Genomic DNA, 16133 nt, shown 5'->3' with positions numbered 1-16133 from the left:
ATGTGCTTATTAGAATCTCACTTCCTTCTTAATCTGTCAAAAAGGATCCACCTGGAACAAAAGTATATACAAGACAGATATCAGAGGTAATACACAAAAATCCTAAACTGGACCCAAACTGCTAGGTGAGCCCAAATAAAGACATACAAAAGCTTCACCTGGAAGGTAGCAATTCCCAGAACAAGTAATAAATGCAAAACTTTTCTACTCTGCTCCTAGAAATAGGGCACATTCAGTTCCCAGTCTCAGATATCCTAAATTCTCTCAAGTCCAGATGATATATGTCAATACAGACTTCCCCTACCTTCTTCCTGCTCTTTCCCCTTCAGGCCACCAATTCCTGGCCAACTCTAGCTTCCTTACCAAAACTCTGGACCAGATGGCACCCTCTCCCAATTTCCACTACCTTTTTCGAAAAAAAATTATATTTAGAAGTTGCTAAATGCATAAGCTTCAAGCTACGTTCATCTGTCACAAAAATCTCAGGACTCTGTATTTTATCAAATTAATCCGCATCAACACACAAGCTTCCAGCACCCCCAAGATGTGAGACCTCCTCATTTTGTTATCAAAGTCTTGTGAATCATAACTGAGAAGTCAGCTCTTGGATTGACAGTAACCTACTCAAAAACTTGCTCTACCTTTTCAAATGGTTAGCAGCAGACTCAACGAAAAGATCTGTAACTACCACTTTGTCTATCTCCTGTAGAAACAGTCAAAAGATAAACCCTTGACTGCTCTAGAATGAGGCTGCTTGATTGCAAAGTATATTTATGTCAGATTTATCAGAATTCCACCCACAGTCTTTTATCACCAAGCCTAGAAATCAATTAGTGGCATTTTCTTTCCTTGCCACGTGACCTATTGACCTAAAGATCCTACGATACACACAAAGATCGTCAGAACTATTCTTTTACCTCAGCTACCTCCTCTTGTCACAACTGAAGTTCTACATTCTGCTCAGAAGCAAATTTCTAACATATAGAAAGAACTACTGGTAATGGCTGGTAGTAGTATAAGTATGTTCAAATGGGGAGGGGGGCAAAAACAAAAACCACACACTCGCAAAGCAGTTTTCCAGGGAAGACCAAGGTACAAGAAAGCATTATTAAGCTTCCTCAAGCTAAGAGCAATGAAATTTTTTTTTCAAGGAAGCATGGTTCCTATTAGCTTATAGACTTAAAATTATAAGCCAAAAGCCTCTGTTAAATCGCATCCAGTGAATATTTGCAGCTCCATCTGCCACATTCAACATAAGAAATAAGCTTACAGCTGGCTAGCTTTTGTTGGTACAGTTACACAGGCAAAGTGTTTTACACATCTGAAAGACTTCCTGAGAAAACATCAATTACATCAGGAGATAGTTCTGTTTCTGTTCAAAACCAAAGCCTCAGTATTGCTTCACAGAAAGTTCTCTTTTTACTGTGGCTATCATTTTACACAAGTAGATATATTTTTAAACATTGTATACATTACTTTGACATACTTAAATTCCAGTCAGAAATAGTATCATCATCATCAAGTTCATCATCATCATCATCATCATCTTCAATACCATCTTCTTCATGCTGCTGTGCCACCGTTCGCGAACGATGAAAACGAGGTCTTATGTCCTGTTCACTATCTGGAATAGCTTCATCTTCTTCAACATCCCCCTGTTATCAAAATGTTTTAATCAGATAAACTAGTGCAACTATATTGCTCAAAGAAATTAAGAATATAGTGAAAAATTATGTTCAAAACTTTATAAGTGTATTAAAGATCCACATCCCACTCGTGCTGCCCAGCTAACTAAAAATGTCATTTTTCCTGCATTCTGCTAGAGTATTTCCCAGAAAAATGAAGGGGAAATAGAAGGAAGAGAAGTAAGCTCACACAAATTTACAAAGCATCCTTCCTGTTAAGAAATAATTCTTGATGAGAATGAATTAGGAGAAAGAAGTTTTAGAGAAATTCTGGTAGGCAGCTATATATTCAGAAATGTTGTTACAAAAAAGCCATGTCTTTCAGTCCAGAAAGTCATTACGATTAATTTTGAACATTCTTTTTAGGCACTGCATTGTTGCACTAGTTCATGGGTAAGTTTGAGGTGGGTGGGGAAGAGAACCAAAAAAGTTCATAGATCCAACCATTTTACAACAGACATGGTAACAGTAGCGTTTAGATTTTGGAACAAGGTATGATGCCCCTAAAAGCTAGTTCTCCATGGAACAGGTGGTAGGCCAGACCTGTCCCCAGATGAACCATTCTGAGTTACAGGTCACAAGCTGACCAGATATTCTTATAGAGTAGAAGAAATTTGTGCTCACCTTCAACAGAATAATATCTATCTCTGAATATTTCATACCATTTACCAGCACAGGTATCAGCCTATAAAGAAATAATGATACGTGTTAAAATAACACATAAATAAAGCAAACCAATTTTCAGTTACCTGGGCCATAATTTTGTTTGCCACACAAAAAAACCCAAACCAAGGAAACCTTAGCTTGCTCACAAAAGCTAGTACCTAAACCAAACTCCATTTATGAGGTGTATTAGTATTTTGTAATCTGAAAAAGTGTTAATTTCAAATTACAGACGTTCTAACTAGAGCTAGCTGGATGGCAGAACGAAGTTTTACACTTTAAAAAACAGAATATTCTTCAATATGATAAACTTTATACAGAAGCATCTTTCGAAAACTAAGTCTAAAGCTTTTGAATAAGAATTTAAACTCCCACAATATACTTGATAAGTATTAGGGACTAAACCTGTCCCAGCCATCGTTTGTTGGCTCTCACCAATAGCACTTGTCACTTTCTTTACTTCTGGCTGAAGACCCTACCTCAATAAGATGAAAGTCTCTCTACATTAAGCCCCATTCATCTTTTGTGGTTACTAGTTAAGTCCCCAACATGGAAAAGATGTTATCCTATCTTTAATCTAATATAAAAATTAAGAGCATCAAGTATTGATGGACTTCTTATAGAACTCCTCTGTCAAACAGGACTCAGCAACAAACAAGATATTGAAAGATCACATAAAAGGAAGTGTAGTATTACTATTATCCTACTATGTTTTTATAGCAATTTTAAAAACTTCTTAAAAATTGAGTATGAAGCTGATGCAATGTCAATGTCCATACTGGCCAGAGGATGTTCAATACCTCCCTTAAAGTGGGAAGGGGGGAAGTGGAATGAAGAACTGTGCTATCACTCTTTTCTCTTTCAAGCTACAAGTGGAGAAATTAAATGAAAGTGTTCTAAAATTAAAAAAAAATTATTTCTCATAACATTAGCTCTCCTCTTTTGAATTCCTATTCCTCAGTCGCCACAGTAGATATTAAATCTCAATTCTCCGTTTGCTTTTGAAAACTGAATTTTTGCTCTTTTTTATTCCTTCACATTTATAATGCTCATCTCTGCTGAAAAGCATGTGTATATGCTCTCAAAATCTTGACTGAGAGAACAGAATCAGAGACATAACTGTCCCAATATATTTAAAAACTTTCCCTGCATATATCAAAAAAAGAAAAGTTTACATTTGCTGGGAACACTGAAGAATTCATTTCTTATTGCAAAAGACTGCCCTGGAGAAAAGTTACAGGCACTGCTGCAGAGACGCAGATGTCTAGATCTCAAACATGGGCATTCATTCCCATTCATACCAAGGATTTACATGATGAACTAAGACTTTACGTTTTCGGGTTTTGTAGTTTTTTGAAGTTTCAGAAAGTTATTCTACCAGTAATCTAGGCAGAAGTAGTACAAATGAGTATATACTTTAACTTTAAATTGCAGTGACAGTTGATATAAACATTGATTCTTAAACCTAAGTGATCTTATGTCATTTTTTATGTTCTTTATAAAGAAGGATATCCCTTGGCATGACTACGCACACATAATATCGCACAGAGAAACCCCAAACAGCACTTGTCAACACTGTATGTAAACATACACCACAGTACACCAGAAATTAAAGCTAACGTCATGTGGAGAAGTTAATTTGAGCTTAAGAGCACATTAGTGTATCTTTGCCTCCATCTAAGCTACAGGCTGTTAAGCTTGAGGTAAATCACCACAGTGACACAGTTAAGTTGCTTCTGGATTTCACTGTCTGAAATCCTCAGAATCTTTTCAACGATCCCTATTCTACAGCCATTTTTATTATGCAGGAGAGCTAACTATAGGAAAATTCTAAGTGTGTTGCCAACTGGATATTATTTTTATAAAACCATATAGGAACAACTCAACTGAAGTTTAAAGACAACTATTTCAAAAATGACTAAGAGTTGTAATCATTAATACTTACTTAGTAAGATGCCGACATAATACATCTTTACAAATTGGCTGTTCAGCCAAAGTCAGCCAAAACTCACAAGCCTCCAAAGCCACGTTTTCATCTTGGTCCTGGGTCCTCTGAAGCATGTACTAAACAACATATAAAGAAATTATTGCATACAACAGGAGTTTTAAGCACCCAGAAGAAAATACCAACCACAGAGTGTGTTTGCAAAAACTGATATGCCACCAATGTCACGCCACTACAGTCATTTCATTTCTTGAGCACGGCTGGGACAGGGCAGGAATGGCAATAAGAGACTACTTAAGGCTACAGTGGGAATAGTCTAAGAAAATTTTGTTTCTTAACAACAGATGACATGGATTCTAAAGGGTCTTCATTACTTAAGTCAGAACCTTATCAGCAATAAGCTATAGACAGACATCTGCAATTATAAACAGTTTCACGTAGAAAAGTTCTCCCCCTTCACCTTTGACTAAGAAGTTACAACTACATAGTTAACATGGACGGAAATACTTTGTTACTTCTAATACCATAAAAACTACTACTTTGCCCAATCTTGATGATCTGAAAGGATGTAATTAAGTAAAACCCATAACAAAAAGACAGTCTCACATTTTACTAGCATGAAAAGTAATTTAGAGATCCTGCATCAAAACTTTAAGCTTGCTATTAAAATCTAATCCTCAATAAGGACTACTTTAAACAACCAACCTTCCCCCCCACCCCGCAAAATCAAATACCTGCATAAACAAAGTAATTTATACCACTGCTACCTCAGTTTCTTACACATAGCTGCCAAAATAATCTAGGGAAGAAGCTTGCATCTTCCAAAATAGCAATTTCTGCATTTCTCCACACTAACCCACACTAACTTTTGAAACAGCTGGCTCTTCCATGAGTTTTCGAAAACAAGTGAGAGTCTGAATCTATCTTTCCTCATACACACATTTAATTAAAACTAAAGAAAACGTTTTTCAATTGCTTCAGAATACTAATTTATTCTCAAAATTGAATAGAATGGGATAACCATTGTATCCCTATGCGTTTCAGGGACACAAAATTTGCCTTTCCTAAAGGCTAGCTATTGTGATTGAGAACTCAAAGTAAGAGAAATACTGTTTTGAGCTGTCAACAAATTACAGCTCTGAAAAGTTGACAACTATCACACCCATTTCAAGCAAGGCTTTATTAATACAATTGAAATTAAGAGATTTGACACTTCCCACCAAAGGGCTTGAAAAATCCACCATTTTGTTGTGTTCTGTTATTGGTTAGGAAGACAAAAACAGAGCAACAAACTGTAACCTAACTGAAGGCGCTCCTTCACATTGCCAATTGAAGGCACAGCTTCAGTGTGAAAACTGTAGATACAGAAAACTATTTTATCTGCTTATTTTATCTGTTTTTTAACATGGTCTTCTCAATTGTGGTCAGAAAATGCCTGTCTGCTCCACAGTATAACTGATCCTGGCCATTTCAGGATCAACCACCTTAATGAAGATAAATGACTGTAATACGCATTCTTGAAAAAACACTAAGTCAGCAAATAGCTAAAAAGACAGTTTCACAGCCTCAACTGTGAAGGCAAATGAAAAGTAGACAAGCATTAAGAGCAATATACATGTTCCAATGAATGCTTTTTGTTATTATTTCTACAACTCCAGAAAGATTTTGGCATGCAATTTGAGAAATGAGACTCACTTCAACTATACTAATCATATGAGGAAGAAGGCGATCCATTCGAACTTCCAGCAACATTACCAGAGCACGGCAAACATTTTTCCGTACTTCAGGCTCCTCGTCACCAGCCAATGCAAAAAGATTCTGTTGGAAAGCAATACTGGTTGAAAAGCCTCAATTTATTCAGTGCATCTTTTATTTAAATTGACATTATTAGCAAACTAAAGTATGCAAGTATGTACTTCTGCTCCCTTCTCATCCCAACACCTCATCAGAACACCACAATATTTCCTAAAGACACACAGCTAAGCAAATAACTTCTCAGAATACAATAATGTTTATGGTACATATGATCAAAAATTAGACACTATCACAACAATATTACTTTCTGGATTTTTTTTTTTTTAACCTAAATGAAGGTCTAGAGCCAGCAAATTGCATCAGTAATTAACAGCTGCAAATCAGGTACTCCAGGTAACCCAAAATATCACTTTTCTGATCCACAGTCAGTAGTAGTATTCAGCGAGACCCATCGTCTTAGATGGGCTCAGTGACACAATCCCAGTACTGCACTCTGCATCACAGCTAAGCGACAGATCTCTGTTGCTGCTTTTACATCTTTACAGAACAAGAGGTTCCACTTATGAAAAGGAAGCACGTCTACAACTACTACTTTCTGAGTAGTTCAGACTGATCAGCTCAGGGCACAAGCACACAGAAGGAACTCCAGTGCCATGGGGTTGATATGAAGATAGGGGATGGGACGCCAGATGTGTGGGGAGGTTGGGGGTTGTAGAGCAGTATTCAAATCTCTTGATAAATCAGATGTGCAATTTAATTTAAAGAAAACAAAACACAAAAAACCCACATTAAACAAGAATGCATACCCACCTCAATAAAAGAATCTATGTGCAACATAAGAGCTTGAGTTCTGCTGATGATAAATTGATTGACACATGCAACAGCATGGGACCTAGAAATGAAACAGTTATTATACACGTTATTTTTCATGTCTTAAACCCTCTTCTAAGCTGTACATAGGCACAAAAAACATTACAAAGTATCACATTGATCAAATATTTTCTAAAAGATAGAGTGAACAATCTGCACATCAACAGTATTTCCAAGCTAAACTACCAAACCATGCTTTAACTATAAGTTAAGTCATAAGAGAAAAGAAAAATCTAAACAGTTCAACAGTCCTTTCAAAGGTAAAAAGATAGAACAGCAAGTGATTATACTGTTCTCCCCTCTCCATAGAGGCCATAGCCACATCAACATCATGAGCCATGAAATCATGTATATACATCATCAAGGGCTCACAAACATAAAATTTGAGGTGAGCAGATATACAGTGAATTTATACAGAGCATTTTGTCAGAAAGCTAGTGCTCTGCACTGAACCTTGAGGGGTGATGCTTTGGGAGAGACAATGCAAGACAGTTTGGAATATCTTCCTCCATTTTGCATAAAATCTCCCCAGTTGCCTCCATTTTGCAAGGGAAGTTTCCCCAAATCTTGCGTTTTCTCAGTGAAGGTAGATTTTAAAAAGTACCCAATACTCTAATATAGCTAATAAATATTTATAAATACATTATTAAATAAATAAAACAAAAAATAGAGCAGGATGACTACACCTGGAACTTTTCTTCAAAGCTTTTCTAAGGATGTTCTTTTTGAGTGTATTACGATTATCGATAGTCTCTGACATTAACAATTCCATACCAGTCAACACAGTGAAATTTTACCGTGCCCTTCATTGCCAGGCATCCGACTGTTTTTGCAATGTTTTTAGTATTTAATAAGACCAGTATGTGTCAACAATACACGGATACAGCTCAGAAGACACTCTTGCCTAATCTTTCCCACGACTATGCCTCAGGGTACATTTTTCTCACTGTGCAGATGCACATGTATTTTAAGTCAGTGAGTTTTAAAATCTTATTTTAATCCTAACATGAAACATTTCCAGTGTTACTCCTCCTTTTAGTCTTCACCATCTACTACAGTTTGTAATGCGAATTCAGTCCTTCAAGTTGTAGATCTTCTCTCAAGATCATTTCCAAATAGGTTTTCAAAAACACATTTTAGGATAAGAGCTACTGTTCTTGTTCATAAATATTAACAAGTTAATTCTGAAATCTTTTTTTCTATCCCGTATTTCTGTTACTTTGCACAGATCAATGTAGTATTAAAGTGAAAAGACTAGAAATCCATTTGATTTGATCCAGAAAAAAGAAAGATAAAGAGTTTTCTGAAGGTCTGGTACAGTCAAAAAAGCAGAAAATTTTTTCTCTGTGAGAACTCAGAAGTCACTATTAGCAAATTATTTTGGACTCTTTCATTGCTGCAGTCATTACAAAATGAATGAGGCACACCTCATTCAGAATATTATCTTCTAACCACAACATTAAATTTTCCATGATAATATACAAACAATAGAAGAAACAGTTTCATTTTCAAAATCATAGACTGATTGTAGAACTGAAAGAAGGATAAACAGGTGAGATTGATGTCTATTAACTGAACAGATAAGCATAAAAATTACTGGTCCATGGAACCTCAGTGCCTTCTCACATTTTACACATGCAGGATCACTTAAAAAATAATTAAGTGTATTTTACACAGTTTACAATACTAACCTTGCTGCTATATAAATAAAGTTTTAACATAGAACTGCAGTACAACATCTAAACCTACCTTATTTTTGGACTGCTGTGCTTGAAGAACTGTAAGAATTTAGGAATCATGATATTGAGTGGTCGATCCAATACATCGCTATCTAAAATTTCAGCAGAATCTTCACATATTTTCTGAAGAGCTCCAAATGCTCCCTGTTTAAAAAAAAAAAAAAAAAAAAAAAAAGAGAGAGAGAGAGAGCGCGCACCTCTTCATTCAGTTTCTAAAGAAAGCAATGTATCAGGTTTCATATAGAACAGGTAATTTTAGCACAACCCCACAATAAATGCAGCTAGTTAAACTGACACATCTTTAGAGCCTTTTTATATAAGTACTTCCTACCTTCATCTGTAAGATCTTAAGCTGGGTGAGTGGGTAATAGATAAGTGGTAATTCTACTTTTAGCATTCAATGCTCATCTAGTCAACTATACTTAAAAAGTGCTTACAAGCTAGTTCTCATTTCAAAAATAAAGAAATGCTCAGATGCAGAAACATCCAATTCATACATTATTGTGTTTCCTTTAGTGACTTCTTATGGGGTGAGAAAGAATTCCAGACATAATGCTCAATCTGAGTTTTATTTTCAAGATTTTTTTTTTTTAAAAAAAAGAAAGCAGCACTAACGTACCACATAACAGTAAAGCTCCTTGAACCATTCTCATATCTCTATGGATTATGTTATACAAAATGCCTCACACAGCTTTCATGGAGACAGCATCAAGTAACCAAAATGATATGATTACAAATAACGTTTGGTCAGACAAGACCTTTTTCTCTTCATAGTTTATGACAGATAAGTTAGCATTTCTTTTCCTTCATACACACTGAACAAAAAGGAGTTCCTTCCACACTAGCCTAACATAGCATCTATGACAGATCGTGCTTCCAGAGTAAGTTATCAGAGGAAAGAACAACTAACACTACTCAGAGTAAGAGAAAATTCAAGGTCAGGACTAGACATCAACTTGATGATGTCTAAGATAGGCAACATACAGTGATAACTTTAGGTCACTTTTCAGCTGAGATGCTATGACTATCCACGTGGAGTCTTACTCTGTTTTTATACCGAGTATACAGATTAGTTTGAATAAACACTAAGAACATGGAATAAGATGGAATAAAAAGTATCAAATTAGTCACTTGTTCTCTGAAGATATTACATGTATACCGTACCTGTAAAGAGATACATAATAGAAAATCATCATCTGAATTTGATTATTCCAAAATAAGTCTCCCTACCTCACAGGTATTGTAATCTTCAGAATCCAACAGGCTGCAAAGCTTTGGTAAGAGTTCAGGCCAATTCTGTAATTCCCCTTTTGAGGCAATAGTTGTTATCAGAATGCCTAAGTGAATTAGACATACGAAAGAAATGAGATACGTTGCACGTTTTATACCAAGTTTTCTTATTTTTCTCCTCTTAAAGAAATAAGTAGTTAAGAAACGTGTTTTTCTGTTAAGAATTGGCAAGTATAAAAAGGAGGAAGTACATTTAATTATAAATGCTATTGAAGGGCTTGGGAATCCACAAGCTGGTGGTTCTTTCGTGCTACTACAAAGGGTTCAGACAGGTCAGAAATTAAGCACAAAGTAATTCCAATTAAGTATATAATCATGTCCAAACGCTACAAGACAGGTTAGGCTCTAAATTTACTAAGCACTGTGCAAAGCTTGACCTCTAATGAACACTGAGTATCCACCTTAAGTCACCTCTTGCTTATTATGATACAAAAATGCACAGATTTGGGAAGTGTCTCACTTCTGAAGTCATTCAACAAACTTGTAACCCAGCATTAATTTTTGTGTTCACAACCTCACTAGGTTTACACAAAACATTAAGGATACTCTAAAATCAAGCTACCTAGTAAGAGCTTACACTGGATGACCTGCCATAGTGTGATCCGCTGTACAGTGTGGCCGACCCAGATCCAGCTAACAGACTGGACAATCCAATGAGTCAGTAATTCCATTTCTGGCACATATAGAAATCCCTGGGAACAGGGAAGGCTGATTATAAACAAGTACTTATATTGGATGAGCTCATTTTGCCTCAAGACAAAATGAAGTAGAGAGCATAATCTGTAAACCGCTACTGAAAGTTACCTCTAATAGGTTTGAAGGTAGAAGAAATTGATACTACTGCAGCTAGCAGTCTCCCAAAAAAGTGAAAAGAAAAAGCTTTCCTGGCATCATAGAGCTAATCATCAGATATTCTTTCTTTGGAAAAAAATCTTAACATTCTTATTAAATACACAAGAACATTGAACAACATTATAGAGGAGAGGACATTCTAGGCAGGACAAACAGTAACTCAAGAGACACTGGATCATGTTTCCTTTAATGCTTTCTCTTTTGGAGAACTTCAGTCAGGAGAACTTCTTTTTGATCACATCAATTCGCACTGAAGATGCGATTCAGACCATCCTGAGAAATGATTTTCCCCTGCTCCTTGGTATTAAGACAAAAAATACATAGTTTTGATAATAAAGCTGGAGATCCCAAAAAGTCAAATGGCAAAGAGGAAGACAGAGGTAAAACTCTTTTTTACAGCACAGAAGACTGTTTAGAGCCAGTTCTCTCCATAATCAGAACTGAACACAGAGTTTCCTAAAAATCTAGGGAGATCGGTGGAGTCTTAAAGACTGCTTTTCTTCCAAATATTAGTGCATCTGATACTCTTTACAGGACCATATTAGACAATATATATTTTACTGCCACCGGATCTTAGTGATTTGCATTTTTTTAAATTAAACTTCACAAGAAGAACAAAACACATGAATGCTCTTGTCTCCTAGACCAACTACTTTAATTGCAGAATTGTCTCCCTGAATTAGATCTGTTTGTTTCTGAATCTGTGTTAATTCTACAAACCTGTGCCAGAAGACTGTAAATCCTGGTACTCCTCTAAACCAACACGGGAAAGAAGTCATATTATAGGTCCTAAAGGCTTTGGCCGTTTTGAAAAGAAGCTGGTTGAAGATATTTTCAAGGTTTTAGAAGTGTTTTCAGAAGGTACCAAATGACAGTCTTTAAAGGTCAGTCTATACCTGTAATACGGTCAAGTTTTCACAGCTGAAGGAAAGATTATCTGAAAACATAGCGTCAGCGTTACTTTATTTGAGTGTTATTCAAAAGGTTTATTCCAGACAGCAACAGGATAACCTTGGAGGAAATACTTTCAGGTGCGTAGACAACAAGCTACTTAAGGCCACCATCCTTTTGCAATAGAAACATCTGCTTCTACTGAACAAACACAGCAGGCTATACAAGTCATCACAATCTTTCTGCAGAGGTCTCAAGAGAAGCCATTTAATCTTGAGCAAGTTCTTTAGCAAAGACGGAGAGAGACTTTTGTGGAAAATTCAGACTGTTAAGAAGTTAGAGGCAATAGCTACAACATTTGAAACTTTCCTCGTTTAAGAACGACGAGGAAATAAAACTAAGTTTTAGGCACTTGGGTTCCTGTTAAAATCCACGTGATTGTCTAATGAACTACTTCTCCTTTCAGATGTCAAACATTTCCCACCATCTTTCTTTACTCGGCAAACAGGGAACAGAAGATGGATATTCACCTTTGTTTCTCTATGATACTGAGAAACAGGAAAAAACAGAACACGGTCATTGAAAGAATAATCAAGGTAAAGGATTAACCAGTTTAGTACCTTCTCACTGTCTTTTTGACAGTTAAAATTCACGTTTTTCTTTTTGAGCAAAGTACTAAGCTGCAAAGTTAAAAAGCTAAAATTGAAAGTCTTTGTAAGATAGTTTTTAATTGTAAGGAACTTCAAATGAGTACTACAGAATTTAAGATGCTACTTAACAATAGGAAATCTAACCTAAATACAGCAGGTGGGCTATCTGAACAGTAAATATCTGAGAGAACAAACTCCAGAGGGAAGTCGGAAACTATTAAAACATGAAGCATAAGTGTTAAGACAAGATCTTTTATGTCAATGTATTCCAATTACATGCCACCCCAGTTTATTACATCAACTCCACAATAACATATTGAACATAAAGCAGCTATGCTTCAGTATTTTCATAACAATAACACACAGGACAGGAGGAAGGCTGGGGTTTTTGGGTGGTACTTTGCTTCTGCAGCTCCTAAAGCCGATTTCTGAACTCCTTAATTCTAAAAAGCAGAGCTTCCTGACAAAGTATCTCCTCATAGGAGAGACACTAACTTTTGCTTTCCTTCTAACAGCGAAGCTCCTCAGTTTTGCCACTTTAAATGCTCAAGCTATTTCCTCTGCTTGCCTGTGAGCAGAAGCTATACTACAGGTCTTTGCTCAGCTTAGGAGCACAGGAAAACTTTAACGACAGTCAGACACCTGCCAGATGGATGCAATTATTTCCTTCTTAAGTCTGCATATGAAGAGTATGGAAAATTTCTCAGTCTTTCGTGAATTTGAATCTCTATCTCACCGCTGGCACAAAGATCTTCAAAACCTGTACCACATGCCACAGAGAGATTCACACTATTATCCATTTGGGGGTTCAAACAGGAAAAAGTTAAGTAAGGATACAAGAACATGTAGTTAAATTAACATTTGGTCTGGATTCACAGTTCTAAAATTGACTCTATTTCCATGTTTTTAGGTTCGCTCTCCCCAGTGAGGTCACTTCTGACAATGGGATTATTTAGCTTGCCTCCATCTCAGTCAAAAGGCATTAGTTTTTGTGTGGTTACCACCAGATGTCAGAGACCACAAAGGAGAATGGAAGCTGCATTATGTCTTCTCTGATGCTATTTTGATGCTGCAGTATTTGCTCATCTTCCTCTCAGAACTCCAGAAGTCTTATTTGCAGTTGGCCCTCTAAGTTTATGGTGCTCCAACAGCAGAAACCTGTATGTATCCCAAAGAACAGCTCTGACTAGCATATGCCAACTCAGCCTCGGTGATAGTGAAATATTTACACCTGGCAAGTACTGACGGATCAGTGAGTATTGGCCCACTTCACTATTAAGACAGAATTTTACAGAGAATCAACATTCAATTACTTCACATAGGAGGGTGCAAAGTAAAGGCACTAAATAGCAACGCTTACATAAGCATACAGTCTATCAGGTGATATGCATCTTCAGAGTTCGTACGTGCTTGAATAATCCCTGCAAGAGTCACTTAGAGCTCAACAGTAATTGAACTACTAATCCACAAATACTTCCTACTAGGAAAAAGCAAAGAATAACTGCTCACCAAAGAAAAGTACTTAAAAATAACAATCCAAATGGAGCTGGACTATATACTTATATCAGCTCCATCATACCCCACTGACAGCTCCTACGAGCAAACAAGCATATATGACTCTTCTACAACCTGAAAGCACAGAAGTGCCCTCCCCTCAAAGATTTGTTTTTACTATCATTAAGATATCAATAAAATTCACAGTAAAGAGTTTCAGAATAAGTGACTGAGAAGAGGAGGAAAACTAAGACAGGCATTCTTCTGTAGCCCAAAGTCCATAACCTAGATCTCTGCAGGAGGAATCCTATAGAAAAGACAAAGGCTTCTAAGGAATCAGTAACTGGTAGCTTATTTTATACACTTGCTGAGGCAAAGAGTCAGCTGGTACAAGCTGAATTTCTTTCTAGACCCTTTTCTGTGCACTCAAAAGCATGATTTATGTTTATTTTACTTTTTTCTAGTTTTTGGAGTGGATGAGGACAATTGTTGCTACGCATGTACTTACAAGGAGAAACCACATTCTCAAAGTACAGACATAAAAAAGTAGTTCTACTTAGAGATAAACGTAATAAATACATACATATTTTGTTAAAGAGGTGCACTAAAACACAGTATTTAGAAAGTAAGAAACTCATTTAACAAAAGAAACTTCTAACTGATATTCTTCTCACCACACCTTATCTACTGTCTACTGATAGGAGGTATTTAAAAACAGAACCTGTCACTATCTGAATGTGTGTGATGCATAATACAATAGTTCCCTGAAGGGGGAGAGAGCGTGTGCATGTATGGCAGGGATGAGGGGTAATCAGCTAACAGAAGTGTTTCATTGATGCAAGTGGAGCACTGAAATAGTTCTGAAGTCAGTCGCCTTATTCTTGTTTTTAGATACAAAAATTGGCAGCAACCTGAATTTCAGGAGATCCAAGTATAGTAATTTTCAGCTAGATTTCAACAGATACGAACTGAACTGTAAAATCTTTATGCTTTAAGAGAAGAAGCAAAAATAAGTGCGACTTTCATATGCTCACATTTAAAATCAGTTTCTGCATCAAATCATGGTGAACTTGTGAAAATTACTGGAAGCAAACAGTTTTAGGAGTTTCATAACCCTTTACTTCACTAATGTTCCTGATAAATTATAGGCGAGAGGTACGTTTTCAGTATGTAGAAGATAGCAATAAGAGCAAACTCACCTACAGTAGCTCTAATTAAGGGGGAGGAATCACCAATGTTGTTCAGACATTCACTTTTAATGAAGTCAGTTACTCCATTTGGAAAGTTGTGAAAATGTGCTTTTACATTATTCTTCAAGATGAGACCACTCAAGGAACGTGTTGGTTCATCTGCAACAGAAAATAAGTTACATTCAGGCTAATCAACCCACAGGATAAGGCAGCTTTCCAGAATAATACAACAAGAGCAAAGCTTATAGTGAGAGATGTTAATTTTAATTTCCTCACTTCTCCTTCCAACCACACCCAACACCTCATTGAGCAAACTTTTTAGGCTTAGCATTCAATATTTCTACCTATTCATAATTAGCATGTCAATATTGCCAATTCTACATTTTAAGATAAAGTTTTCTACACATACAGGCCAGGACTAGATTTACAGTCACAGGATATAGAAGACTCATGAAAGTAATTGGTTGGCACAAACCATTCTGATTATACTGACACTCTTGCTGTAGCACTGTTACTGTAAGAAATTGATGGCAACCCAGCTCTCCCCTCCTACAAAACCTAGAAATGAGGTAGGAACTATGCAGTAACTCCTCCTTCTCCTACTCCCACCAGAAATGTAGTGTTCAACTTTTCCACAAAATACAAACAAGTATTGTACTCCCTTCAGATACCAACTGTTCTACTACTCTTAAATTAATAATTAGAGATGAAAAAAGGCTTTTAAACAGTGTTAACACGTGTTATGTGTGAGCTGTTTAAAAAAACAAAACAAAACAAAAAATCAAAAACCAAAAAACACACATCTACCAGAACTAACATAAACAGAGTAAGAATTTAATTTAGGCACTTGTTTGAGTTCTCACTGAGCTCTTTTTGCCTGTGTATCTTCCTCTAAAATACTGAGACAAGAGGAGGAAGGAAAAAAGCACCGCAGAGATTTTTCAGCTATAGTGGAGCAGATGCATGTTTGGTTCTTCAACAAAGTCAATGGGTGACTTAGTTTTGGATGTTCTGTATACAAAGGACTAGTTTATAGTACAGCAACATTTAAAATTACAGTTTACAACAATCCTAATTAGCTAACTAGCATTTGCTTCATCTGCTAATTA

General features: G+C 36.3%; 1 protein-coding gene across 4 annotated transcripts in view; it reads right to left on the bottom strand.

Annotated features, from left to right (window-relative positions):
* The window catches only part of LOC104152982 (transportin-1), a 72267-nt gene that overhangs the window by 22017 nt on the left and 34117 nt on the right, over positions 1 to 16133 (bottom strand). For all 4 annotated transcript variants that reach the window (XM_068927147.1, XM_068927148.1, XM_068927149.1 and 1 more), the window contains 8 exons: positions 15034 to 15183; positions 9888 to 9994; positions 8668 to 8801; positions 6859 to 6940; positions 5989 to 6111; positions 4294 to 4412; positions 2310 to 2370; positions 1487 to 1655 (listed from right to left, as the gene is read on the bottom strand). In XM_068927147.1, the coding sequence (XP_068783248.1) occupies positions 1487 to 1655; positions 2310 to 2370; positions 4294 to 4412; positions 5989 to 6111; positions 6859 to 6940; positions 8668 to 8801; positions 9888 to 9994; positions 15034 to 15183 (945 nt within the window). The remainder of the gene's footprint in view (positions 1 to 1486; positions 1656 to 2309; positions 2371 to 4293; positions 4413 to 5988; positions 6112 to 6858; positions 6941 to 8667; positions 8802 to 9887; positions 9995 to 15033; positions 15184 to 16133) is intronic.

The sequence above is a fragment of the Struthio camelus genome, chromosome Z, assembly GCF_040807025.1.
Source record: "Struthio camelus isolate bStrCam1 chromosome Z, bStrCam1.hap1, whole genome shotgun sequence".
NCBI lineage: Eukaryota > Metazoa > Chordata > Aves > Struthioniformes > Struthionidae > Struthio > Struthio camelus.
This window is presented reverse-complemented; position numbering and strand designations above follow the sequence as displayed.